At 40.7% G+C, this 27,964-nt stretch overlaps 1 protein-coding gene across 2 annotated transcripts in view; it reads left to right on the forward strand.

Annotated features, from left to right (window-relative positions):
* The first annotated feature begins 11,832 nt into the window (after positions 1–11,832).
* The window catches only part of epha3 (eph receptor A3), an 87,503-nt gene continuing 71,371 nt past the window's right edge, over positions 11,833–27,964 (forward strand). For both annotated transcript variants that reach the window (XM_029529700.1, XM_029529701.1), the window contains exons 1-3: positions 11,833–11,952; positions 19,746–19,810; positions 27,242–27,902. In XM_029529700.1, the coding sequence (XP_029385560.1) occupies positions 11,859–11,952; positions 19,746–19,810; positions 27,242–27,902 (820 nt within the window). In that variant the 5' untranslated portion in view covers positions 11,833–11,858. The remainder of the gene's footprint in view (positions 11,953–19,745; positions 19,811–27,241; positions 27,903–27,964) is intronic.

Genomic DNA, 27,964 nt, shown 5'->3' on the forward strand with positions numbered 1-27,964 from the left:
CACCCCGTTATCCCTTAATTACTTCTTCTAAGGTATCGCAATGGTATAGTACAACACTTAATGTTAAAGCCATTTATTATAGTTATTTTTGGCCAGTGACCAAAGTGAAAACACAATAAGATCACTGCTGCTCTGCGCTTGCTCCAGCCAAAACAGTCTCAATCTGTCCAGAGAATGTTTTCAATACCAGTAAAACATCATTCCTCTGTTTCCCATGAAAGTCATTGTTCATCGTAGGCAGCTCAAGGTAAACATTGGTACGCTGAGACGAGAGTAACAGTGAAACAGCTTGTATACAGTATGTCAGTCCGCTGTTGTAATCAGAGGATGTTGCTGCATCCTTGTCAACCTGCGGACATATTCCTTATGCTTGCCCACCCTCTGCTGTGTTCAACTGCCGTTTCTGATTAGTAGTGATTGGTTTCATTTGTTCCTCTGTGTTTACACATCAATCATTGCCTTCCTTCACTGGATCTATGCTGTCTCCCAGCTGGTTGTACTTTGTGTGTGTGTGTGTGTGTGTGTGTGTGTGTGTGTGTGTGTGTGTGTGTTACATCAGCCTAAATATATCTTTCAATAAGAACAAAACCATCCCTGCATATGGTTGTGTACCTCTGAGTTTGTAACTATTCGATGTAACAGACGAATTGACTTAAAATTGATTCTGTGTACATGTATTAGAGTATTATCACAAGATAGGAGTAATGTAACAGATTTCTGTTGAAACATAGTAATGGATGGTCCAGAACAGGATTTATTACTTTTCTAAGTAGTAAAATAATCCATCTTGAAGGCTTCTGCTGCCTCTGTTTTTTATGATAGAGAGGGGATGGAGCACTGTTAGGATGCCGCTTCTGGCACAACAACAAAAAAAAAAGACAACTTTCTTGAAGGGCCTATTGGAGAATAAGGGGGAGTGGGGCTGCAGAGAAAATTGTATTTGGGGGGGATAATGTGTCAGTGAGATGTCTGACATGCAGCTGAGTTCTTCACCCTAGCAGTGCCTGGAATGGCCTCGGCTCTGAAGTACAGATGGCAGCAAAGGAAGGGAAGAAAAGGCAGGAAATCATGCGAGGGGAAAAAGGAGGACAGTATTGCCCTTTTTCATTTAACCAGACAGGTCAATGGAGAACTTTTTTTTTTTTTTTTTTTTTTTTTTTTTTTTTCAGTGCAATTACAGTGGTGTTCCTATGGAATTGCCCATGTGCTGCTGCCCCCTGGCACAGACACTACCATTGTTGGATTGACGGATGAAGAGGAGGAGGGATGGGAGGATGGTGGAAGTGTAAGCCTGGATGGGTTGGCAAAATGAGCAGAATCTTAAGTGGTGCAGGAGTATCTTGGCAGACAGCATGGCACCTCTAATCACATTCAGTCAATCCTGTGTAACCGTCCCAGGCAAACCTGAATTCCAAACCCCCATCACCCTCTAACCCTTTAAATGAATTTCTTCACTTCACTGTTTACCACTCTTACTGTGAACCACACTGTATACCATTCCCCAGCACACCAGTTGCACCAACTGTTCTAAAGTTTATTTATGCATCACAAAAGAAAAGAAAGTTTATACATCAGGTAAACTAGCAGGTTTAGCCGCTATGTCCTCAACACGCTAACTGGCTAAATTACTCCCCTGAAATGGCACTATTTTACTGGTGTGAAGTTAAAAACACCACAGCTGACATTGATATTACGCTTTAAAATATTCCTTTATAATAATGCATAACTGGTGAAAGTCACACACTACTGATGGGCTGATTATCACGTGGTCCCTTTTCGCTCTGGCATCCTGGTAATGCAGTCTCTGTCTCTGCTGTGGCAGATCAGCTGCGATGAAAGAAACTTTTAAGTGTTGTTATATGTGAATAGTCACCCATGGTTAGACACTCCACTGACCTGAGGTAATCACTTGAGAAAGGGAATAATTATGTGCATTGTTGTGCAGACTGAAAAGAATGAGCAGGTTGGCTTAAGGCCAGCCTCTGTTGATGACAGCAGGACTTGAAATGAATTAGGTTTTTTTCCCAGCGTAATGAAGCATATTGTGTGTCTCAAAATATTTCACTGGAATTGACAGCGGGAGGCTTCACCACTGCACTGAGCTCTGCCGTAACATAAAGAAGAAATGGTCATATGGAGGTAAAGGGCAGTGTGATGCTAAGTGTGTCTGTCTGTCAGTGAAATTGTGCCACTAGGCCTGTGTCACTACACTTTAGACCGAGTAAGTGCATGTGTGTATGATGGCTGGATTGTACACGCAAACCATACACCCCCAGGCCAGATTATCATGCATATTTACATACATGTACATAATAATTAAAAGCTCTGGGTTTTTGCGTTTCTGCTTGACATTGTTTGCATGCAAATAGCATTCAAAACTTGCATTACTCAACATGCAGTATGTATACTGTAAAGTCAAAGTTTGATGTTGCATCATTATTAACAAAGAGTTCTTAGTCATCTGTCATTCTTACTAAAATGCTCATATTCAGTGGTCTCAATATTGTTTTAACTGCAAGAAAAAAAAAAAACCCCACACTCTGCTACACGCAAAAAAACTCCACTTTTTAAGTTAATTATGAAATTCATATAATGAACGTCCAAAGTTTTCATGTTTATGTTGATACAAATCCAGCAAATTCTTTTAAATTCACAGCAAATTTTGGAGCTGCAGTTCTGACCTGAACTCTCTGAACTTCAGATGTGTTCAACACTACTTACCTGAACAGGCAGCTAATCAACTATAGAACCACAGAAAGCTGCACAAAAATATCCCCTAATTGTCACAGTTGCTGTAATTTTAGTGTTTGTTTGTGCCTTGCAATTAGGAGTATTTCAGCTGCCAGTTGGACTGTATAGGATTTTTTTTTTTTTCCCCTCCAGGATGAGTGGAAGCTTCTTGATTTGAATCAGTGTATTGCAATCATCCATATATTAGGACGGATCAAACAACCTCTTTTCCCTGGTAGTTCAGCTATGCAAAGAGAACTCATTTATGCATTCATCTGAATGAACTTAAAAATCCAAAATACCCCTCCATACACATCTCGCTCTCACAAGTGAGGATGGGAAATTAGCTTGATGCTTCTTTTCACGGAAATGTTTGCCGAGCCATGGGGGTAGGTGCCAGGATTATGCTTGTTGATAAATTCCCATGATGAGATTCAGAAACAGCTGGCTGCTCTGAGTAATTTGCTGGCCTGTTGTTTCCTTGACGCTTTCGGCACTCTCAGTATTATATAGAAGAAAGAGGACGGGAGCAGGAGCCATGAGAGTCAAGTTGAAGTTCATCTCTGAAACCCTCCCAGCCCCCATTGCTTAAACTTGTGTACAAACTGCTCTATAAGTTCTCTGAGCAGTTTGATCAACAGCTATCTTAGGAATTACAGCTATTTTTCACAGGCTCCAGCAAAGAGTCTGTTTGCTAATATGCTAATGAAGACAAATGGAGGTGATCTCTCCATTCTAATGACATGTCTTGGATGATGGGGAAGACAGAAAGACAGAGATGGTGAAAGATTAAGACAGACATAAAACAAGTTACCCTTTTAGCCACACCATAACCCTATCCACCCCTTCAACCCAGGCAGATAAAAGCTCGACATAAAAGCACCAAGCCCTGCACCGTTCAGGCCCTGTGCCTGCTTGTCAGTAAAAGTATGTTAAGCCCTCTCCAGAAAGCTGTCTGAAACAAGGCAGGAAGCGCATCAGACACTCTTCAAATGAAAGACAGCCCCCTCTGATGACTGATGAATGTTTTACTGCTCAGTATTACAGTGTTTCAGTCAGCTCTAGTACAAACACAGTGCTGTTCTGAGGACTGTGTCATAAAGCAAAGCAACATAATGACACCAGCCCATTACACACGGTATTTAGAGATTAGACTAACACTGTGGTTTTGTGGTTGGAGTCGTTTTGATGGTAACCATGTGTAACATAGGACACACATACTTGGACTGCATTGACAAATAATGGTATAGTGGTTCCAACATACCTGACCCATGATGAAGAGCTACTTGGTTTTTACGGGAACAGGGTTGGTTTTAATGAGCAATGATGGAGTCATTGTGGTTTTCACCAGAACTATTGATTTCATTAATTAATAAAATGTGTTTTTGCACACAATTTTATTATTTAGGTTTATTATTCCTTCATTCATTCATCTTCCACCACTCCTCCGTTTCCGGTTTGCTGAAGCCAATCCCAGCTTTCATTGGGGAAGGATGGAGTACGGACAGGTTGCCAGTCCATCACAGGGCCAACATGTGGAGATAGTCACTCACTCACAGTCACACTCAGACCTATGGGCAATTTAGAGTCACCAATGAACCCAACCATACATGTCTTTGGATGGTGGAGAGGAAACCGGAGTATCCGGAGGAAACCCAGGCACAGAGAGAATATGCAAACTCCACACAGAAAGACTGGATAGCTATGAGGTATTGGTGTTCCACTTTGTGTGGCCAGAATGACTGAACACATGCAGAAGACTCGCTGTAGGTTATAAAAAGTAATTTTAAGTAATTATTTTCATACATGGTATATATTTTGTCCCCAGTGTGTAAATTTATTTGACAAGAAAGAGATTTGAGCATTGGCAGCAATCTGTAATCACTAATGTGACAACCTCTTATTATGAGATGATGTGATTATTTTCAACTGAGCTAACATAATCATTCCCAATTCAGAAAGCACTTGCAATTCTTCACTTGCTCGCATCAGCAGTAAAACATCACTCTCCTGGAACATTTGATTTTCTTACCCATGGTCAAGTGAATTCTAACAGTTTTTATAAAGCTTTTTAATGCTCCATAAGCTCCTTGTAAATAGTTGTTTATTAGTGCACTCAGGCCTGTAATCCTGTATGTACTGTAAAAAATAAAATATGGGTTTAATATGTTTTTGGTCACTGCTACAGTTAAAGATGAGAACTATATTTAAAATAAATGATGTTGCAGTTGTTATCTCGAGTTCTAGTGGGCCATGTTATTTTTTTTTTACATATTACATATCAACAGAAGCATTTCATGACAGTGGTTAAAATGCCTTGTGGTTGAGAGGTTTGTCTCATGATGTTTGACTAATGAATAGCTATATTGTAAGAAATGTTTAGCTCTGTTTCCAGTTGGCTAGTAATCTACATAATATGCATTGTAGCTCACTAAAGAGTTTTGCCACAAACAAAACTACATTCCACTAAGGCTTCCAGTGTGGATTTAGGCAGCACACTCTGATGTTTCAACTGGTCTTACAAGCGCAGGCGGGATTAGGTTTGTAGATGTGTGCCACACCCATAACCTTGGTTTTCACCAAGCTTCCAAACTGTTCAGCTCCACATGCAAGAGTAGAAGCAGATGACAAACGCAGAAATCCACACAAGGGTGGTTTACAGTGTGAGACAAAGGCATTACTATTAAGATATTTGCATTACATCCTGTTCTGTTTTAGTTTTAGCTTAAAACTGGTCAATCTCAAAGCACAATGTTTGACGTCATCCATCTGCAGAGCCTATCAATCCTCATGTCTCTTTGTGTCAAAGCCGCATTCATTTTCCTGCACAAATAAATCAGCCGTATACCCTTAATGACAATGTTGTGTATATGCCAAGAAAATGTAATTAAATGAGTAGGTGCTGAAATAATCATATTAGTGTAATACGTATTAGTACATATGCACGCCTGCTCAGTGTCACTCAGCACGCCACTGCTGTTTTTTCTGTCATCAGGTAACCTTAGGTAATAGCCATGATAAATGAAAAAGGAACACTTCATTTAGTAGCTTTGGCAGGGAGCAGGCAACAAGTGTGCAGTTTTTAAGTATGCGTGTCTGTCTGTGTGTGTGTTTGTGCCTCCTGATTCCATGTTCTCGTCTTCCTCTCCTGCAGTACTATAAGTAAACACAAGTCTGTCACAGAATGTTGAGTGAATTTTGGTGCACTCTTGGCTGTTTGTTTGCATATATGCATGTGTGTGCTGCGCAAAAATTCATACTTGTTTATGTGTGCGTCTGTGACTATAAATATGGACCATCAGGAAAAAGTGCGGCAACAGTCGCACAAAAAGTAGCCAATGACAGTGAGAGGTCTACGGAGCCATAGACCAATTAGATGGCATTATGAAGCTGTGTAAGAGTGCCACGCTCACACATGCACAAGCACACATACAACTTCAGGGCCTGTACTCCATCATCTGTATAATTAAGATGCTTTTCTCCTGAATATTTTAGTTAAATGTTTCTGCAACAGTGGCGCAACAGAGCTGACTGTCTTTCAGGGGTCTGCTTCATGTTCTCACATTTGGCACAAATATTTCTTAAAATGTTTCAGACACAATTCTCCAGAAATGCACTGTACATGAATGGTCACTTTACATGAATAAACTCCTCCACGTCTTATTGTGTTGGTATTTTTTTAAGACACTAGTGGAGATACAATGTGTTTTGTTTTGTTTTTTTTTAAGAGAAGTTAGAGTAAATATGCTAAAAACCACATTTGTTCTCAAAGTCACGTTCATTTCTGCCAAGTTCTTATTTGGCAGACAGAGTTTTGGGGGTGTATGCATTCTTGTGCATGTGAATCCTATAGTAGATGGAGGAGGAATAGTATCCAAGACAACTGTCTAGCATAGATTGAAGCTGGTTGTATGACAGACATCTTCCTGTATTAGGACAAAATTCATTCACAGAAAACACAGCACACTTATTCACTAAAGCTGACTACCTAGGGCCGTACTCAGCTGTGACTCTTATGCTGCAACACCATGAAATTAGTTTATTAGAATCAAATTAGAGCTCAAGTATTCTGCTCTCAACAATTGTTTTTCACAAATAAAATAACTCATCTTTCACATTCAAAAACCAAAAATAATTTCTGATTTCAAGTTGAGAGAGCAAGAGGTGAAAGAGTGAGAGAGTTGGTCAGCTTGTTTGCATTTTTGGGCATTTCCTTGTGACAAACTCTCAGTGCCAGGCATCAAGGAGACCAAATGTTGTTTCCTCCCTCTCTAATTACCAACTCTTATGGTTTAGCCTTGTTTAGTTGTGCTCCAGTAAATAAACCCTCATGTCAGACTGTTTTGTTTCAGGACTTTTCCCAGCTTGTGGCCTCAGTGACTAAATGTGTTCCCAGGTAGGACAGAGTTGTACTTTTTTTGAAGCATAATCACAAACATGCCTGTGATTCTGTTTTCTGTCACAAACTGTAGATGTAAAAAAGCAGAAGTGGAACCTTTGACCACCTTGTGAAGGCTTTGTTCTTCTGGTCAGCATTTCCCAGGAAAAGATTCTCTGGGATGTGGGTGTTGCGTGTCTGGCATTTTGCTGGTTAACTTGTTTGAACTGGTTAGTGCACATGAGCAAAACTGTCCACCCTGGTAGAGCAGACAAAGGAAACGGGCAGCGTCTGCACTGATTAATCAAAAAGCTATCTAGACAATGACAACAAAAGACAGCAGCGATAAATGGTTGACAGAAATATGGAGAAAAGTGAGGCTTACCGCTTTCACACAGACACTATTTGAAAGAAAAGGAGGTGACTTGTTTATTGAAACAAGCTTCAGCTCTTGTTTCACTGGAACATAATTTTTGTCAAAGGAATTACATTATTATTACTTATTAACACCTATGCTTAAGTAAAGAATTTAAACAATCAAATTATTTAAATAGGAAGGTGTAGTCCAATCCTGGGTGATAAATCCTGTCTTTTGTGTTGGAAAAACAATGGCCATAATATCAAACCCAGAAATCCACTCCCAGCCTGCTTTATATTTGCCTCCCTGCCAGCCTCTTCCCACTGCACCAGCAGCATGATGGGATGTCATCGTGGCTGAATGTGGAAACAGAGGGAGTTGTTCGTATAGTGGGAACCAGGCCCAGCTCTGTCTCACAGGACCCTGTAATGGCTGGTCAGTATGTCCTATCAGAGCAGCCTCCCACTTGCCTCTCTAAGGGTGAGAGGGAGACTTTGCCACATGGACCGTAACCCAATTAATCATTGGTGCAAATACAGGATATAGAGAGGCACTTGATTTCTGTGTAAACAGACTGACTCCACTAGAGACATTCTTCACAAGATAAGAATAAACACCTTGTATGGCATCCCAAGGGTCTGTTTGAAACCCCGTAACTCTGTCTGGTGATAAATCACATACTCTGACATTGAAATTAGTTGTAACTGTGTGTACGTAAAAGGGCACCAACGTTCGCTGCTTTTAGTCCATTTGACAATATCACTGAATTTGTGAGGGGAGATAAACAAAAAAAGCCTCTAATAAATTATATTGAATATATTGTGCAGCAGTATGGTGCTTTCAATAGACCCAAATAAACACTGTGTTTATTCAGGTTCTTGGAACAAATTATATTGTCTGACAAATATTATTATTACGAAAATTATGGTTATTCTGCCTGAATAAACTTAAAAAATTGCAGTCGTTTTCTTAAAATACACATGGGTGTAATGCAAATAAAAAAATTGCTCTATAATTGTGTCTTAATGGGAACAGTAAGCAGGCTGTTGCAATTTTCTTCAGCTTTAGAATACCCTGTAGTGCTATAAGAAAATAAAAGGACAAGGGAGATGGCTGAAGAGCTGTGGTACTGGCGATGGCAAGAAAGTGTCTCGTGTGTGTGTGTGTGTGTGTGTGTGTGTGTGTGTGTGTGTGTGTGTGTGTGTGTGTGTGTGTGTGTGTGTGTGTGTGTGTGTGTGTGTGTGTGTGTGTGTGTGTGTGTGTGTGTGTGTGTGTGTGTGTGTGTGTGTGTGTGTGTGTGTGTGTGTGTGTGTGTAAGGGGGATAGAGTTACATGCCAGCAGCCCGCTGGCCTCTCCTCCTTCTGTATGCTGCGAGTATGGAGGAATGTGCTGTTTCAGAACCACAGGGAGGAAGAGGGTACTGACAGCAAGCAGTAAACACAGTCAGCTTATCTGTTTGTGTGTTACAGTGCAGGAAGGCCAGGCCTTGGCAGTTTCAAAGCTGCTCCGAAACAACATCTGCTCGGTGAGTTTAGAGCACCATACAGCCGTGTCAGGACACATCACGACTTACAATTGCAGCTCTAAATCAATATTTTCCTCCATCTCATACTGGATTGTTCCACTGGCCTAGGTTCAAGAATGGACAAGCGCTCATTGAAAAGAGGGGAAAAATGTCGGAGTGAATAGACGGGAGGGACCCATTGCATTTTTCCAATTCACCACAATCTGAAACAGATTTTCAGCAATTAGTCAGAACTAACTTTCAGGTTTATTGACTCCAAACACAGTGACAGTTTCTGTAGATGGCCAAATGAAAAAATTACCTCTGATTGTGTTTCATTGGCAGCATGATGCTCCTTTTTATATGCCATTTTATCACATTCACCAATACTGTTTTATCAAGAATGCTTGTAATTGCTTTTTTCCTTGTTCTCCAACATTCTTCGTTGTGTTGCTGTAACTATTTTTAAGTTGGAAACATTCAGTTTGATTTGAATCAATTTGCAACTATTAATTAAATTAATTTAATAAATTAAATTAAGAACGCAATTCTTTAATTCCTCAATTTATTTTAAAATCGGGTTTCCTCACATTTTTAGCATTTCCTATGAACATGCTGCATGTTGTATAAAAATGAATTCAGTTGGTTGCTCAGGAAGTTCCTTATTGAAACTATATGCTCATATGTAAACAGCGAGTCCAGAACAACCAGACTTTGAATTGATTGTTAGCTGTGGAGCAATCTATTTCACTATGTAATAAGTGAATTAGTGGGATGTAGAAGATGATGTATGTTGGAGCCTGGCATGTCTAAAATCTGCTGTAAATCCACATGCCACAGCCACTTAATAATGTGGCCAGAGACCCCCTGGCATCATTATTCACCGTATGCACTGACAACCTGAAACTCATAAATCTCAGCATTTAGACGCTGCTCTGAGTCTGGTGTTCAGTCATTTGTTCTAAAATATCTCCATTAAATGCACTGTAAGAACTGCCCCAGTTAATTTTAAAGGACTACAGTATACACTGCCAGCTGCTGCACTGAGCATGACAAAAAATGAAATAAGTGAAAATAAAATGTTTTGTTTCTGAAAATGCAGTAGCGTGTGAAAATAATGTTTCACACATGTTGCAGTTTTTCAAAATGTCTAATTTGCATACTGGTAGACACATTTCTGCATATTTAGTAATGTTCCCTGCCATGTCCTATATTAGGAAAAATTGTTCATCAAAAAACTATTCAATTCAATGAGAGTTCAATATTACCATTAGTGTGCCACTTTGATTTCATTTTATTGATATATATATATATATATATATATATACACACACACACACACACACACACACACACACTCACAGCTTTTTTTTTTTTTTATGCAATAGAAATTATTCTGAGTAGGACACCGTACTGTGACTTATTACACAGTACATTCAGGAAGTTCTAAAGTTATTTGACTTTCCTTATAGTTTCTACATATGGTTGTGTAGCTGTGCTGTTGGCCTCATTCTGTGCGATGTTTAACTTTTCACATACGTCAGATGCCTTCCCAACCTCCAGCCTCCAACCCCCCACCACAACAGCTGGCAACTCAGGGAGGGCCCTAACATTACACTGCCACTCCAGCTTTTCAGTGTGGCTCGAGTATTGTGGTATCGGGGGCCCCTAATGGCCCTCACAGAAAAATGCTCACATTAGACCCAAACACAATCACATCATATGTCCATTCACACACTAATAAATAAAACTTTGTCCTTTTGATCAGAAATCACAAAACATAGTAAAAAAAAGATTTCTTTTCAACGGTTTGATTATATCTTATCCTTATTGAAAATGTGACGTAAGCTAGTTATAAAAATGAACAAAAGAAAATAAAAATGTGTTTCAGTCTGACCTCAGCCTGTGCTTTTAATAATCCATGAAGTGTAAAAGTTAATAAGAAAAACCGTTGTTTCCATTTGTTTGTATTTTCCTGTGTGCCTTTCAAAAACTCATTTTGAACTAAAACAAACAACTGGGTTCCATTGAATCCACAGTAAGCTAATAAACATGCCCCTCCTGGCTCTTCCAAAGTCAGCATTAAAACTGACAGGATCCTGTTAGCTGTTCCAGTTCTTAGATTCAAAACAAGTGGCCAGTTTTGGTTGTTTTAAATAAAATCAAGTCCTTCCTGATGCGTGAACTAAAATCATAGGCCACTTTTGGCTGTTTTATTAAAAACACGAGGTTCTGTTTGGCTGGTCTACAGTGTTGTTTAAAAAAAAATAATGAAAGAAAGTACATTTGATTTACACTGACGTGACTGTATGTGCTGGAGTCATCTGCTGTAGGCTGCTTTTACTGGGCCTAATAAAGCCATAGTCTGATATAACAGCAGGTCACTTATTTCCTTTTAATAACCAAACCATAACGCTTTATTATTTAACCGACTTCCTGGGAGAGGAAAGCAGAGAAATGCAGTCGGTGGATAGAGCGCCTGTAGGATAAAAGTGATTGAATTATTACAGGAAGAGGTCACGGGAGCATATGGTATTACCCTTTGTTCCCAGATTGATCTCTAATATTTCTCTCAGCCTCTGCTTTCTATTTCAATGATTCAAATTACCGTCTTGGATTTACCCGAGCAGTGAAAAAATTGCTGAGAATCCGAGTGCATCATTCAGGTCCAGAACGTATCTGTGGTAGACAGGAATGAAAGTGACCTGTGGTGAACTTGCTGGCTGTTTCTCTGTCTATCGGACTCTGTAGGACCCAGCGGAAAACTGCTCCGACCCGGGGGGGGGGGGGGGGACGGAACAAGAGAGAGGGAGAAAGCAGAGTGGAGGGAAGACGCTCTCAGATCAGTCAGTGGCTTCATGGAGTTATGTACCTCTGATCCGCCGCCATGGATTGCAATCCGCGATCACTCCTCTCCGTTTTACCTCTCTTATTCACCTGCGTTATTTCTACATTTGCCATCATCTACCCCCCCAATGAAGGTAAGGGAACTCTAGCGACGGACGAGTGTGTTTGTGTGTGTGTGTGTGTGTGTGCGCGCGCGCTCTCTCTCACTCGTGTGTGTGTGTGTGTGTGTGTGTGTGAACTGTGCGCTACGACGCACATCGGGAGCAGCGCTGTGCGCCTGCTGCAGACAGGCTACTGTCTAAATTCTAACGACAACAATATGATCCAAAGCCCGTGAAGGTGACACCGAGGTTCCCGACAGCCGGCATCGATTCGCCGGCAGGCACTTATTAGGTTAGATAATTAACTTGAAAAGGCTTCAAACAGGACAGATGAGGCAGCCTAATTTCGGATAATGTCGCGAACTGGGGGTTAATGTTTGTTTAAAATGGGATGAACTGAGCGATGGCGGCAGCTCCCAAAGCGCCCCAGCTGCGTTATTACGCGGCGCAAAGATGCGAAGAAACTCTGTTTCTTTGAGAGGCTCGCGTTGATCTGTTTCATCCAACAGTCCGTTTGGGGTAGACGCCCCTGTTCCTGCTCAGTGCACCGCCTAAAACACAATAAATAGAAGATGAGGACAAGAGGACAACCTGAATACGAACCCAACCAATTGACCCTTGTACCTCTGAGCGGATCTTAGGAGGTGTCCATCTCATGGGCCGAGCCAGTCCTGTTTATGTTTTCCTAAATTATACTGTCCTGTTTTAAACGCGGTTTTTGGTTAAATTGGTGAAAAATGACGGCGGTCCTGTCGAGTTTAATTGTTGGATTTGCAGCGCAAGTTTCGCTCTCATAATTTAGAAATGCGGCAGAATGAGACGGACCGGTCCAATCAGCACAGTCACTCCTCCAAACATGTCAAACTGTGCCGGCTACGACCTCAGCACTCCCCCCCTTTATACAGAGATTTGCTTAACTTCTTAAAATTAGATTTTCTAATATTAAGTTTCCACTTGAGCATGTGAGCACAATCTGGGGTTAAAGTGTATGTGGCGGGGTCAGACGCCCATACTGCGAGTTCAGGGTTAAATACAAATGCAGACTTGGCCCATTCTGTCCAAAGGGACGTGGTTTTGGTTTAAATATTCCATATAAAAAATAATAAACAAATAAAGTGGCAGTGAATAGACTGGTGGTTGTAGATGAACTAGTCAGACAGATTAGACCAGTACGTGAGTGTTTTAATCTTAATGCCTATTAAGCGTTTAAATGAAACCGAGCGATCCATCCTGGCGCACAATCGACTGAAGACTCATTACTACATTTTTAGACAAACAAGTGAAGAGCAAAGTGCACAGAAACACATCCTAGTCCACGTAGATTACTGTTAGAAAATAAATCCGTCCAAGTTCTTCATCCTGATGGTGCAGGACGAGTTACGACCAAAGGAGCAGCTCTAATCTGATAGAAACATTCAACAAACCCTGGTTGTGTTGATTTCGTCAGATTATTTATAAAACGCATTGGTGAACTGTAACTGAAAGGAAAAATAAGCACTAATTAGTTTTATTTTCTGAGCCTACACCAGGTTTCCTCCTGAGCCTATGAGTTGAGAAAGTTAAAACTGGATATATTCTGAGCGAAAATATTTGTTGGCTGTGGAACAATCATCAGGGGAAGTATATATATATATGTGTGTGTGTGTGTGTGTGTGTGTATATATATATATATATATATGTATATATATGTATATATATACCGTGTAATTATGTTGCTTTCTCATTTTTTGATGATGAATAGGTTTAATTTGTGATATGAATCTGAAGTCGGGAGAAAAACGCTTCGCAGAGTCCAGGTCAGTCAGGCCTGCTCCAAATCATTGTTCTGTCCGAGAAACTTTCTGATCATGTAACAAACTGAAGAAGCCCACTGCAGTGATCGAGTCTGATGGACACACAACATCAGCTCTCAAAAAGAAGCAAGACCAAGTAAAATACACCGTAGTTCGTGTGTGTGTGTGAGAGAGAGAGAGAGAGAGAGAGAGAGCGAGCGAGAGACAGAAGTATTCTCTACCTACTTAGCAAGCACAACCAAATTTCCAGGTTTCAATTTAATAAAAAAAGGCTGTTCACCTTTCCCAGACATAAATCTACCAGAGAGTGTCAGTATCGAGCCGTCGCGTCTCCACGTTATAGACGGATCGAGAATCACCTCCCCACCGCCGTGTGTAGGTCCACATCACATCCCGCTGCCGACTGTCGGGTCTGTTACAGTCCAAACAGTCCCAAAGAACAGTTCCTCAAATGAATACTTGGCTTCAGACAAACTGCGCAGTGGAGCAAGTGTTAAACAAACTCAGAGTTTTTCTCCGTGTGGATCAGAATAAATAAACGGACACACACTTCCAGTCCGGTTGTCTGTGTGCTTTCTGAAGTGAGCAGCTGTAAATTGCACTCAGCGGTCTCTGGCTTTGGGAAAGAACCGGGCCTTGGATTGATTAAGTTGTTGGTTTGTTAAAACCATTAAACATGTTAGGGAATATGCGTTCTCGCTGAAAATCATCTTCTTCTGTAGATTAGACACAGTGAAAAAAGAAAACAGAACACTTTCTTATTTTATTTAATTTTGTCTTCGCCTACCTTTCTCAGGTCGAGTTCCTTGAGCTGCACTGTCTGTTCGGGTTCACACGAGCGACCAATAAATAAACTAATATATTTTAGTTTTTTTGTGAATGCGGATGATCCGACAGCCCGCAGTCAGGAAAACAGTAAGAGGAGACGCACAGTCGATCAGGAGCTGCTGTCTGCGAACTTCAAACTCAGTGCTCCTAAAATGTTGACAGTTTGTAAAAGCCATCAGTAGCTAAATTAGGAATTGAACATAAGGCCTCATTATTTACACTATTAAATGTACCCATTACCTGTTACTAAAGAGAGAAAAAATAATTGGAAGACAAACCTCAACTTGAACGGGACAATTGTAAATTTTTATTATTTTCCTCCACATTCACGAGGAGACCAGAAGTCTAGTTCCAGTTCATTCAGTCTTCCAGCCCATCTCTCAATAAGAGCGTATGCTGTGTGGCTTTCATTAGGGCGCAACAGTCCGGAGTAAAACTTTGGGAACAGCTGATGGAAATACAGAGAAAATCCCCGAAAATACGGCAAGAGGGCGAGGATTTTTTTCAGCGTTGGGCACATGAGACATTGTTTGTCTTGTTTCCCCCCAATACTTAATGGAGGAAAAAAAGGTTAGCTGCCGTTGCTGTGGTGAGTGTGTCCCGCTGCGTGGTGTGACGCTGGCCCGCTGCGGGGCGTCGGGAGGCCTCCGATATTTTTAGCCGGCGGTGGGGAGGCTTGGCCCGCAGGGCCCGCTGCAGCAGTCCCACTGGGACGAATGGGCGTTTGCACAAGTTGGTACCTTTCAGAGGTGCTGGGAAATCTGCTTACACACACAGAGAAACAACCCACCATTTATCTACACTATAGGCCTGTATTCATGCAGCATGTGCCTCTGATCCAACATTCATCTTACAGGATCAAGAGTGACATCCTCAGGTTAACAGCAGGTGGGCCCCTTTCAGAGTTTTGATAGTGGTGGTTTGTGCATCTGTGATGGTGTGTGTACGGTGAGGCATTAGATTATAGAGTTTCCGATGTGTGCAGCAGCATTGTGGGTCTTTGTAAGTGTTAATGTTTGTGTGTATTTAGGTGTGTAAGAAACAGAGGCAGAAAAGAGAATGGGGGCAGAGGGGTTGGGCAAGCAGCACTAACATCAGACAGAGACTCTGCACTTGAATAATTCATAATGGGAGGTGAACACTTCACCCTTTAACACAGACACAGGTCGCCTTGCTTTCCCTGCACTGCGGCCCGCCTGCCTTCACATATTCGGAGCCAGGCAGCAAAGACAAAGCCCCAGCTTCACTGTGAGATGGAAGCTATTACAAGACCATGCCCATGTGCCTGTTCTATTCCTTTCTATTTTATTCTCTTCTATGCCAGCCTGTCTGACTGGCAGCTTCTCCTTCTACTCATCCAGCCATAGACATTTTAATTGTTTCGCTGGTTGAGGATTAATTTTCCATGTATATCTGCTGAGAACCAGTTTCTTTCATCATGTTTTACTGGGGGTGTGTTAGTGAGTGCCAGGCAGTGAGGGAAAATTATAGGACTATTGATTTAAAGTTTGCCCGGACAGTCATAATGGTTAAGTCAGCTATTAAATTATGAGAACATTGACATCAAAATGAGCACCCCCGTAGATCTTTGCGCAAGTATTTGAAGTTAATATTTCAACATATGCAGTGCCAAGTGATACTAGGTCACTTGCATATGACAAAATGAAAATTAATGCCAAATGGCAGCAGTTTAAACAGAACTTTTCCAGGTGCTCATTGAGTTTGCCAGCTGCTTGGTGCAGTATCACATCCGTTTATCATATAAACTTGCAGGACATCCTGGTTGCTTGTGACTTTGTGTTTGCCATTGCATTTTTTTTTTTTTTTTGGGCTAGGTCTATGTACGTGCCCAGCCCGGGTATATGTTTATATTGTTTCACCTGTTTCTTCCTCTGTGATGTTTTGCTCCCTATCAGACAGGTTGGTTCAGTTTGCTATTGATACTTGTAGTTCCCATTTGGAGACATTCCCTGGTGTGTGTGTGTGTGTGTGTGTGTGTGTGTGTGTGTGTGTGTGTGTGTCTGTGAGTGAGAGAGAGAAAGAAAGATTGCCAATGTTTGTGTTTGTTCTTATTTTGCATGTGCGGAAATATTTGCATATTTGCACATAGCATCTCAAGAGTGTATGCCTACAGTATCTGTCCAAACCCACATACACTACATAGTGTAAGTGTTTGCAAATGTTTTCTTCTTTGAGTGTGCTTGTGACTGTATCATTTAGCTGTATATAGATGTCTGTTTGCTCCTTTTTGTTTCTTGAATGGGGCCACATCCTTTTGTTGTGTTTTTTTTGTTTCCATTTTCTCTGTAACAGTACACATCAGATTGTTTATGAAAGTACAGTATTTATATCTAAATATGCATGTGTACTTGTGTGTGTGGGTGCTGATTTCCCCAGCCAACTGCAGCTGGAGGGGGCTTTTTCCTCCTGCGATATGAGAGCCATCTAATTTTCTGCTCTCAAATTCCCCTGCTCAGCTCAATTTGAGTGGTGGGCTCGGCTCGTTGAGAAATGTAAATTGGAAGCAATGGCCCTGGATGCTGAGCTGCTATTATCTGACATGAACAGATAGCTTCATTAGACTCTAATAGGAATGTGTCTACTGCCACTCAACTGGTTGAGTGACTTAGTATGGCTGCAGCTCAGGTGAGCCTCAATTTAGTGGCTTTTTGAGCCTGGAATTAGATAAATGCTTCCATGTATGTGTGTGTACCCATCTTTGCTTCCCTTTCAATCTGTTGCTTTTTTTTTCCTGGAACTGGAGATGATACCTATCTGACTTGCCTGAAGAAAGCAGCAATTTCTATTTTAACCTTTTGTTCTTGTTTGAAACAAGTTCATAGAGCAGTGAGTGCACTTCTGTCTCCAAATCTAGTTTTTGCTGCATTTGAAGAATAAAAAATCTTGACTAAAATAGTTTTCACAGAGCCGCTTTGGTCGTTCATGACCCTCAAGTTCTCTCACTGAATGTCGGTGGACATGTGTACTCTCTTGCCGAAGCTTTGAATGGGAGAGCACAAAGGGATTGTATGCTTCATATTTGCACAGTGAATAGAGCTACAGCTGCAGGGCCTTACTGCTGCTCCATTTGTCTGCTCTCCTTGATAAGTGTGTATGTAAGTGTACACTTGTCAGTGTGTGTCTTGAGCTGTGGACTGATTTTCTCTCAGGCTGAAGAGAAAGACGCTGAGTCAGTTTCAGGTTTTAACTTAACTGGAAAAACTTAATTACACACCAATTTATCACTATATTTTTCACAGCCCATTCATTGAGCATGTTTGTAATCACAATATGTCAATTTATATTTTTTTATTTTGTCTTTTTTCTTTATTTAATTTTTTTGTGTGGGTGATTGAGTCAAAGTATGGTAAGAAATTAAATAAAGATCCGCTCTACTTTGCGTACCTAAAATCTGGCTTTGGAAAAAGGCTTTTTACAAGTTTTTTTGTTTGGTTTTTTTTTTATCACAACAGAAAAATGAAAAGACATCCCACTAGGTTTACCTTTTTTTTTTTTTTTTTTTTTTTTTTTCTCTTCATAAGAATACATCATATTAGTTTCATACTGTCTGTTATGTTTTTGAGACACCAAGAAAAATTCTTAAATGTAAGTAAGATATATTTCCAGGTTATTTCCATTTGTCATGAAGATGCTGGAGCATGTTTTGTCTCTAATTTCTGTTATTAACCAGCTTTGCATAATGTAATAGGCTGCTGAAGGTTATTGTTTTCTAACTCCTCTCAACATGAGCCTATCTCTCTTTTTTTTTTTTTTTTTTTTTTGTAGTCTGGCATCCTTCTTTCTGTTAGGATTGTTTCATACTTCCAGGTCAAAATGGTATCAGCTTTTCAGCACTTTTTTTTTAAATTTAATTTTATTTCATTTAATTTTATTATATTTAATAATTTCTGTCAAGTGGTCAGCTAACAACTGGATTTGTTTGTGCACTTTTACAGACCTGTATGTTACACAAACAACCACACACTAGTAATCCTCAAAATTTATTGGATGCATTATCCCTCCGATTTCATTTAAAGCACACAATGGTTTATTATGATTAGATTTAAAGGACACTTTAGCCACTGCCGTAACCAGCTTAGACAGTAGTGCTTTATTACCATGAGACTGAAAGCGTTGTTGGGTTACTAACCACGGAGGAAGAAGTGGAGACTATGGAGCATGAGGCTGCCTCCACATTCCCCAGTCATGGCCCATCTGTCAGTATGCCATGGCCCATACTGACAGGTGTACTGGATGACAATAATTCACGCGAGAGTCATGTGTAAATACTAAGAATAGCACATGTTATATTTTATTTTTTGATGCTTAAGGAAGATGCTGTACATATGAGCCGATTTTGCTGACATGTTTACATCAGGGGTTGGTGAAAAGAATGTGCTTATAAGTGTGCAACAAAGTCATTATGTAGTTCACCATAGAGTTCACCATATGAAACCTCTTTCACTAACCTAAAGCCTCAACTTGCACTATCATGGTAATGGAGGTTCCTGTCTTGTTTGCTCTGTGTCAAACTCCTTCTATTAGACATGACTTTTCCTCTTGGCTGCTTGGTCTGAAAAGAGTGGATTCTTGGCAGGCCACACACATAAAATTGTATTTTCAGTTATTATAAAAGGACTTAGATTTTTCTTACAGACTGGCCAATTGAATTTCTGACCGCCTCTGAATCTGGCAGTTGCATCTGAATTTGGACTTAATGCTTTTTGTTTTCTTTTTGTTTTTTGTTTTTTCCCCCCCCCCTTTTTGGGTTGTCTTGGGTACAGTCCAGCCACAGTGGGTGTATGTGTGACTACATGAAACAGGCAGGTCAGATGGGGCAAAAGTGTGAAAGTTATAAAATATATACTTCCTATTGCGGTTTTTGAACTGTTGACTTTACTTTAGATCAGTACCTCTTCAGGATATTTGTGTGCTGCAGTCAGTTTGGCCAGCCAGCGTCTGCCTTGATGCTTTACACAACATGACCGACAGCTCTCTACAGTTCTCTCTATTGCTGAACATAGGATGTGTGTGTGTGTGTGTGTGTGTGTGTGTGTTTGTGGGGCAGCTGAGTAAATAGAGTCATGATCAGTGCTTGGGGTTGGTGATCCCTCCTGTGGGATTAGATAAGGGCTAATTGGGGCTAACAAGAACGAGACACTCATGTTCTCTTTGTTTTCCCTGTCTTTCTCTTCCTCACCACAGTCAACCTGTTAGACTCTAAAGCAAGCCAGGGGGAGTTGGGATGGATTTCCTACCCATCGCATGGGGTGAGTATTTCCTATCTCTGTATTTACCCACATCATGTTTTCATTTGCTCACATTTGGGTGGCAGACTCGCCAACATGAACTGGACATGGTCTTCAACCCCTCATCACATGAAATCAGGATTTTACAACTCCTGAGGTTCCCACTATGTCATGTTGACTCAATGAGCCAAGAGCAGATTAACCCACTTTTCTTTAGAAATTTTTTGTCCATTCTCCCTCACGCAGGTTAAAGGTTAAGCATTTGGAGCTTGCCATATGGTCAAGACGCTTAAAGCGAAATGTACTTCATGTGTGTGCAGGGGGTTTGAGACTGTGTGTGTTTAAAGAAAGATTAAGGTATTAAAGGATTTTATGTTTGATGGACAAAAGCATCCACATAAGACTGTTGATAGGCTGAGCTCTTTTTTTTTTTTTTTAGCAAATATCACAACAGATATAATTTTCCTGCATGTAAACAATATAATTCCAGTCTTGATTATCATTGACAATGTTTGCCACCTCATTTGGTTGCATTTGCTTTACTATAATTATTAGTCCTTTCACACACATAAGTTGTACACCAAAATCATACATGCACCAATAATTTTCCCTTCTATTACTTTTTTAGCCTCCAAATTCATACAGCTTTAATAAAAACAAGCCAGTTATGTGTTAGCAACATTGTGCCATACCTCTCTCTGTAGCCCCATTCATCAGCTTCACTCTGCAACCAATGTCCCTCCAGTGAGCTCTCACTCACTGTTTATTTGCTTAACTAGTTAGACTACTGTGCCTCAGGACTGGCCTACTGACACACACACACACACACACACACACACACACACGCACACACACTTAGATGAACACACAGAGCACACTTCCTCGTTTTTCCCTTTATTAAGTGTTAGAATTACTCTTTGGCAATGGCTTAAGTTAATCCAGTCATTTGTTCCATGGAGCTGCCAAACCTTGTTTCCCTAGGCCATGTAAAGCACTGGCACCATCAAAGTACTCAGAGTTTCTTCATGAGGTTCAACCACAATGAAAAAATGTCCCAAGAAAAAACTGAAGGCTGTTTAAAAATGCATTTAGTCCAAAGACAATTGCAGGCTACAGTAATATTGCGTGACCAATTGAAGGGAGAGATTTATGTTCTGCTGATAGAAGTTACTGTGAGCAAGTAGGAAAATACGTTCCGATATCATGGACGTGGTCCAATACTGGACATTGGAATGTGTGTTGGAGGTTGTGCAGCGTGTGCAGTAAGGTCTGCTTTATTTCAAGTTATTTGCTTTGAACAAGTTCAGAAGACAAGCATGTGATTGCAGAATAAATGCTGCAGGAATGGGAGCCAATGTCACTTTTAAATGAAAATGACTCCTGAGAGCAAAAAGAGAAGGGATCAAAAAGAGGGAGAGGAAGAAAGAGGAGGAAAGAGGATAGGACAGCAAAGGATGAGAGAGAGAAAGGGAGAGAGATTGCTGATGATCAAGTCCTCAAGGTGAATCATCTGTAATTACTCACATCATCCACTGACTGTACTCCGATAAGCAGCCTGCCCTGGGAGGCTGCTGCTCACAAATGATTTCTCATAATGTGGCAGTGGCACTGAGCCCTCACACACAGAGACGCGCACGTACACACACACACAAACAGTCATTCACATTGATGGAGAGGCCGCCAGTACTGGCCTGCCGAGACACAACGTGCTCAGGTCAGAACAAATTAAGAGCTTAGCCTCCCCAGGATGTTCGCATGGGAGCTATACCGACCGACAAGTTTGTGTACATACGTGTTTGTGCGTGTGTGAGTGCGAGTGCGAGTGCATGTGATCCTGATATACTTTTATCTGTCTGGGAGGCAGGCTGATTGCTGAGCAGTGTCCAGGGAGCTTAGCCCTTCACAAGACTAAAGAGTGCTAAAGATTACATTCTTGCATGCTTTGAAAGCATTCTTCAGTAACAAACCAGCACCCCAGACGCTGGCTCTGCATACAAAATAGAATTAATGGGCACATTCAAAGTGAAGTCCATTTTTCATAGGACCCAATGGGATATAACAGTATTCCTGTTGTTGCCAGTGCTGTTGTGTATTGACTTCTTTAAAATAAATTTACTGTCTTCTCACCGAAAATAAAATATCATTTTGATGTTCAACTGAAATGCTAAAATGTAAAAATATTTTTGTGGTGACAGTTATGAGTCAGTGTTCTCAATGTTTGCAAAAGATAAGTTTGGCCAATTCTGTAAAACAGCGTTATTCTACCAGGAGAAAAAACTTTACAACAAATTAATATAACTGCTGAAAGGGCATGGTCTGAACTTCTCGGTTTAAATGGAGAACCTTGACACCTAAAGAAAAAAACGTGGCCACAGTGAATGCCATCTGCATTTACTGTTATTCCATTTGTCAGGTCTGAAAGGGGATGGTGGCATGTGTAGTACTAGCATGGCTTTTTATATTTTGGACCATTGGACTTTTTTTTTTTTTTTTTTTTTGCTTTTAGAGTAGAGACTGCTGTTTCAACTTCTTCAGTGTCACCCAAGGGCTTTCAAAGCCCCCCGTCCTCCGCTGCCATCCCATCTGTGAAATCAGTCTCACCAGCTTACACTGCCCCTTACCCCTCTCACCCAACCCCAGAAAGTGAGAGAGCACAGAGAAAAGTCCATCCATAAACGAGGATTAAGAGGGCAAGGCAAGGGTGGAAGGAGGAGGAAGTATAAAGTTCGTTTAAGTAGCTTTATTCTTTATTCACCTAACGAAACCGTCAAAGAAGCATTCCCTATAAAAACATATATGTTTATAACTGTATCAACTGAACCCTTTTTAGATACAAAGAACATACCCAAATTGTGCATTAGCAATCCTTCAAACTTCAACTTCAAAATTGTTAAAAATCCTGAACACACACATATATACACATATATATAAAGCGATATTTTAGATATACTGCATTTGTGGGTTTTTGGAGTATAGTGGAAATACACCAAAATCAATGACTGAACTAAATAGCAGACACAAGCTTGAAGAACAGTGCTCACATTGTTTGACTATCGAAGGCAATTGCTGTAGACGTGTCCTTGGGCAATGCATAAATGAGGATTAGCACGGAGAGGCATGGAGCAGTTCAAAAACGGGAGGATTGAGGAAGATGAGCAGTGTATTTAAGTTTCCTCTTGGTAAGACTTGCTGATGAAATGTCCTCTGATTGATATGCTGCAGTTGTCGTGTCTATGACCCCGTGACCTCTCTGGAGCCTAAAACATAAGCCTGCTCCACACTTGCTGTGGATGCTCCAGTTTTTAGTTCTGGTTGTATAATGGACAGTTGTAAATACACAGTACATGAATTTTGGATTGCACATGATTTTTTTATTTTTTTAAGACCCATTTAATAATTACATAACCATCATGATAAACAGGCTGTATATATATATATATATTTTTTTTTTTTTTTTTTTGTGTGTGTGTGTTTGTGTGTGTGTGTGTGTATGTGATTGTAGTTTTACCAAAAATACCATAGTTTAATTATATTTTATTTTTTAAATGTTATGACTGCAAAGATTATTGTATAAGTATTTAAACACACATGAGCAAGTAAATGAATGGATGAGCAAATAGAATTCAATCAAGCCAGTATCGTTACACATTGGAATAGTTCTCAGTCTTGTTCCACACAACACAACTAGTCTTGGCCCAAATGCATTGTTAGCCAACACTTGTCCATTTACTGGTCCATTAACTCCCATTGACCTCTATGTCTTTGAAGTGGATGAACTGGCATGCTGACTCTGTGATTCTGAGACATGCCTGTTGCAGTAGTTTTAATGTCTTGTAAGGATCAAGTTACCACACTCCATTTTCCTGTCCCTCTAGCTGCCATACCTACCTACAGCACAGATCAGAGAAACCAGGGCCTGATCATACCAAACTGCACCCTGGCTATGACCAAGACAGAAGGAGCTGGGTCAGGGGTCACAAGGACTGGTGTAGGGCCCTAGTGTCGTTATATATCAATTAGAGGGCAGGAAGAGGTGAGTTACGCCCCCCTGGAGAGAAACAAGGCGGCGGATGCTCAATTTAGACCTTTTATTTATCCTGGTTGAAGCGCAAACAGCTCCATACATTCCCAGTGGTGGTTGCCAGTGTTGGTGGCAGAGGTTCCTCATACTGGAGTTGTAAACTGGTATGTCAACATTTTCTAAAACGGCCGTTGTCATTAAATGTAACATGGAGTCAAGAAAAATTATCCAATGTTGCTACTCTTGTTTAGCAATACAATTTCACTCCAGAACTGTGATCCTTTGTCTGTAGTTGGCCACATCTTCTAAAAGATGGCTGTTGAACAGCAGAGCATGTTGCACTAGCTGACTAATCTAGATCTGCAAATAAGCATTTTGGCATTATCTCTTTATTGCCTGACTTGCTCTTGCTCCCTGTCAAGGATAGTTAAAAAAAGCCTTGGCTGTGTAACAGGGAGGTGATTTGAATTTTGTGGAGGCTAACTCAATTTAATAAATGCTATCCTCCATAATGGGATCCAAATACCATAGTCAGGAATAGGATATAGCATGCCTAACACGCACATATACATACCCAGATTTGATTTTGAACTGGTTGTGTTTGTGTTCAGCAAACTACAGATCCCTCTCCTTTTCTACTTCTAAAAAGCAGAGGCCAATCACTTTCAGCCACTTTGTCTCATTGTGCCTTACATAAAAGGTCATAACAGAATATATATATATAGACATGCTAACACCATGAAAATAAGGAGTGTGCCATTGGTTAAAGATTGAATAATACTACATCTTTGGGGGTCTTCCAATATTACACCAAGAGCTCTTCTTCATTTTCCAGAATGTTCCAAAAATAACCATAAAAAGTTCAAACATTCATGATAGATGCTACAATACCACAGGCATTCATGTTTGGCAAAACAAGTAAAATACAAATGCCTTGTAACTTTGCAGAAACATTCATTTAAAAGGTTCAGTATGTTTCTCATTACATTAACAGGGAATGCAAGTTGTTCGAGATGTATCTTACAACAAAAGTTTTTTTTCTACACATATGCATTTCATTTGTATGTGCAAATGTTTTTTGCATCGACACCTTCCCTGACACAAGTGGCCTATTTTCATATGTTTCTGGACCAAATGTGAAACTTTTAGTTGTGCTGAGAATATTTTTAACCAGTAATATTGCCAATTAGTATTCTTAAGTAAACAACTGTGACAGATAAGCCTGCATAAAAAAAAGTTGGACCCCGTTTGTGCTACTTTTCATTCAGGAACAAAGACACTGTTTAAGAATAACAGAGAAATGTGTATAAATCTGAAACAGAGTTGGTTACAGTCTTTTCAACGTGTTCAAGGGAGGACATTGGCTGATCAAACATAATGTCAACAGCTCTACTAATCTTAGTGCTTTCCTATTGTGTCAGTCTGTCAGCGTACCTTTTTGCATGTCATCACTTCATTTTTACACTTACATTTAAAGTCAAGCTATTACACTTGTTAGCAAAGTGAGTTGAAATGTTAAGTTCAGCTTTACTTGCTATATTTAGCCCCACTCAGCTCTGTCTACTTACCCGTGTTATTGTTAGGCCCATAGAGAGCTCGGACTACCCTCTGATGAATGAGGTGATGCCAAAGAAAGCATGACGGGGGAGACTAAACACCCATGGAATCTCTCCCCTCAGGTTTTCTCTCCCTTCTTCCTCTTACTCTTCGTCCTTTCTCTTTTTTTCTCACACTCTCCCTCAGTCTCTCCCCTTTTCAGGAGTGTTTCATTAACTTTTCTGTGAGATGTAAAACAAGTGGCCATCCTTCAGCCTGAGAGCTCCTTGAGTACCGGCCACTCATAGATTTACTTCACTCCACCCTCCACACACACACACACACACACACACACACACACACACACACACACACACACACACACACACTCTCACACACACACACACACACAGGCACCCAAAAACATGTAATAGAGAATCTAAACTTTCTTAGCTCGCCATTAATTTCCATGTTCAGGCTGAAAGCACCTGCTGTGTCTGCCTGCTATGGGACTTTAAACACTTCACATGAGCCTTCTGATAGTGTATATGTGTGTCTGGGTTAATATTTCCATCAGTACTTGTGTGAAAGGAGTGTTAAGTCAGTCTCCTCTTACCCACAAAGATTTAGACTCTCTTTGTCTCTCTCTAGCTCTCTCTCTCTCTCGCTCTCTGTCTCTCTCTCTCTTGCTCTCTGAAGAAATCACTCCTCAGGCATACATCCATTCTGAATTTCATGGAGAGAAAAAAAAAATAGAAAAAGCATCCATTTACACATCTACGCCCATTCCCTCCAATGACTGTCATTTTAACCACAATAAGCCCACTGTTTCAGGTGTTACCCCATTCATCATTGCTCTGATTCAGTGTTGATCTGCCAGGACAGCAAAGCCAAAGCGTATGATCAATGAGTCTTCCCGCTGTGTTGAATTCAAAAAGGAATGACCCCCACTTTCTTTTTCTCCTCTCCTCTCTCATTGCTTTCTCCCAGTGGAGGGAAAATGTAAGATAGACACAAACGTTCCTGGTATACACACATCTGTCTATACTTCGTAGTTTCTTTTGTTTCATAGTGGATTGAGCACGTTTCCTTTCGTAGCAGTAGTACTGTGATGCAAATAACCAAGGCTGCAGCTTGAAACTCCTCACTTGTAGAGAAAAACATGTTAGTATAAGGGTGTAAAACATGCTATGAGATTTTGTTAATATTTAACAGCAATTAAGCAGCTTCCCACAAATTGTGTAGGATTGAGATGGGAAATCACACTGTGTTTTTTATCTTTGAGATATTTTTATAGAGCCCTAATCTAGAAAATTTGGCTAAGGCAGCAAGTATGCTTTTAATTAATTTTAGTCATTTACAACAGATCTGGTAGTGTGATTTTTCACCCTTAAGTGTTTATTAGATGCTTAGTATTCAGCAAGAGTGACTCTGATCTAAATAATTAATTTGCAAATGCTCACAGGGTAGATGTAACTTTATTTTTCTCTCTATCCTTCCCTACTTTCCTCGTGTTTCTTCTTTCCTGTTCCTTCATCTGCTACTTTCCTCAAATTTCTTGGCTTTCTTTTCTTGTCACCTTCTTTTTCCTTCTTTTGTTCTCTGGCTCATTACTTTACCTTTTCTACACATGTTTTGCATTCTTCTTCTGGCCTTTCATTCCACATTTTCTTTCACCCTTCTGTCATTTCTTAAATTTCCTCTTTTGCTCTTACTCTACCTCTGCCTACTTCCTTGACAATCCCTTGCTGTGCTTCTCTTTCTTTTCCTTTCCCTTTTCCCTTTAATCTGCCCTCTTTATTTCTCCTGGATTTGGCTCTCTCTCTCGCTCTCTATCTCTCCTGTCTGTTGCTCCTACTCTCTGTTTCTCTCTTCTACCTCTCCTTCTTTTTCAGTGGGAAGAGATCAGCGGGGTAGATGAGCACTACACTCCTATCAGGACCTTCCAGGTCTGCAACGTGATGGAGTACAGCCAGAATAACTGGCTTCGCACCAATTGGATCCCTCGCCAGTCAGCCCAGAAAATCTATGTGGAGCTGAAGTTCACCCTGAGGGACTGCAACTCCATTCCGTTGGTCTTGGGCACCTGCAAGGAGACCTTCAACCTCCTCTACCTAGAGACAGATGATGACCAGGGCAGTCACTTCAGAGAGCACCAGTTCTCTAAGATTGACACCATTGCAGCTGATGAGAGTTTCACTCAAATGGACCTTGGTGATCGCATCCTCAAGCTTAACACTGAAGTGCGTGAAGTTGGTCCTATGACTAAGAAGGGCTTCTACCTGGCCTTTCAGGACGTTGGCGCTTGTGTAGCTTTAGTTTCAGTAAGGGTTTATTTTAAAAAGTGCCCACACACTGTGAGGAATCTGGCCTCCTTCCCTGATACAGTGCCCATGGACTCCCAGTCGCTGGTGGAGGTCAAAGGCTCATGCGTCAATCACTCGAAAGAGGAGGAGCCTCCACGAATGTACTGCAGCACAGAGGGGGAGTGGCTGGTGCCCATTGGGAAGTGTCTGTGTAACCCCGGGTATGAGGAGAGAGTCAACACCTGCCAAAGTAAGACACATATTCTGTCAATAATTTTATTTTTCATACTTTCTCGTCCTTTCATTCTGAAT

The sequence above is a fragment of the Echeneis naucrates genome, chromosome 21, assembly GCF_900963305.1.
Source record: "Echeneis naucrates chromosome 21, fEcheNa1.1, whole genome shotgun sequence".
Taxonomy (NCBI): domain Eukaryota; kingdom Metazoa; phylum Chordata; class Actinopteri; order Carangiformes; family Echeneidae; genus Echeneis; species Echeneis naucrates.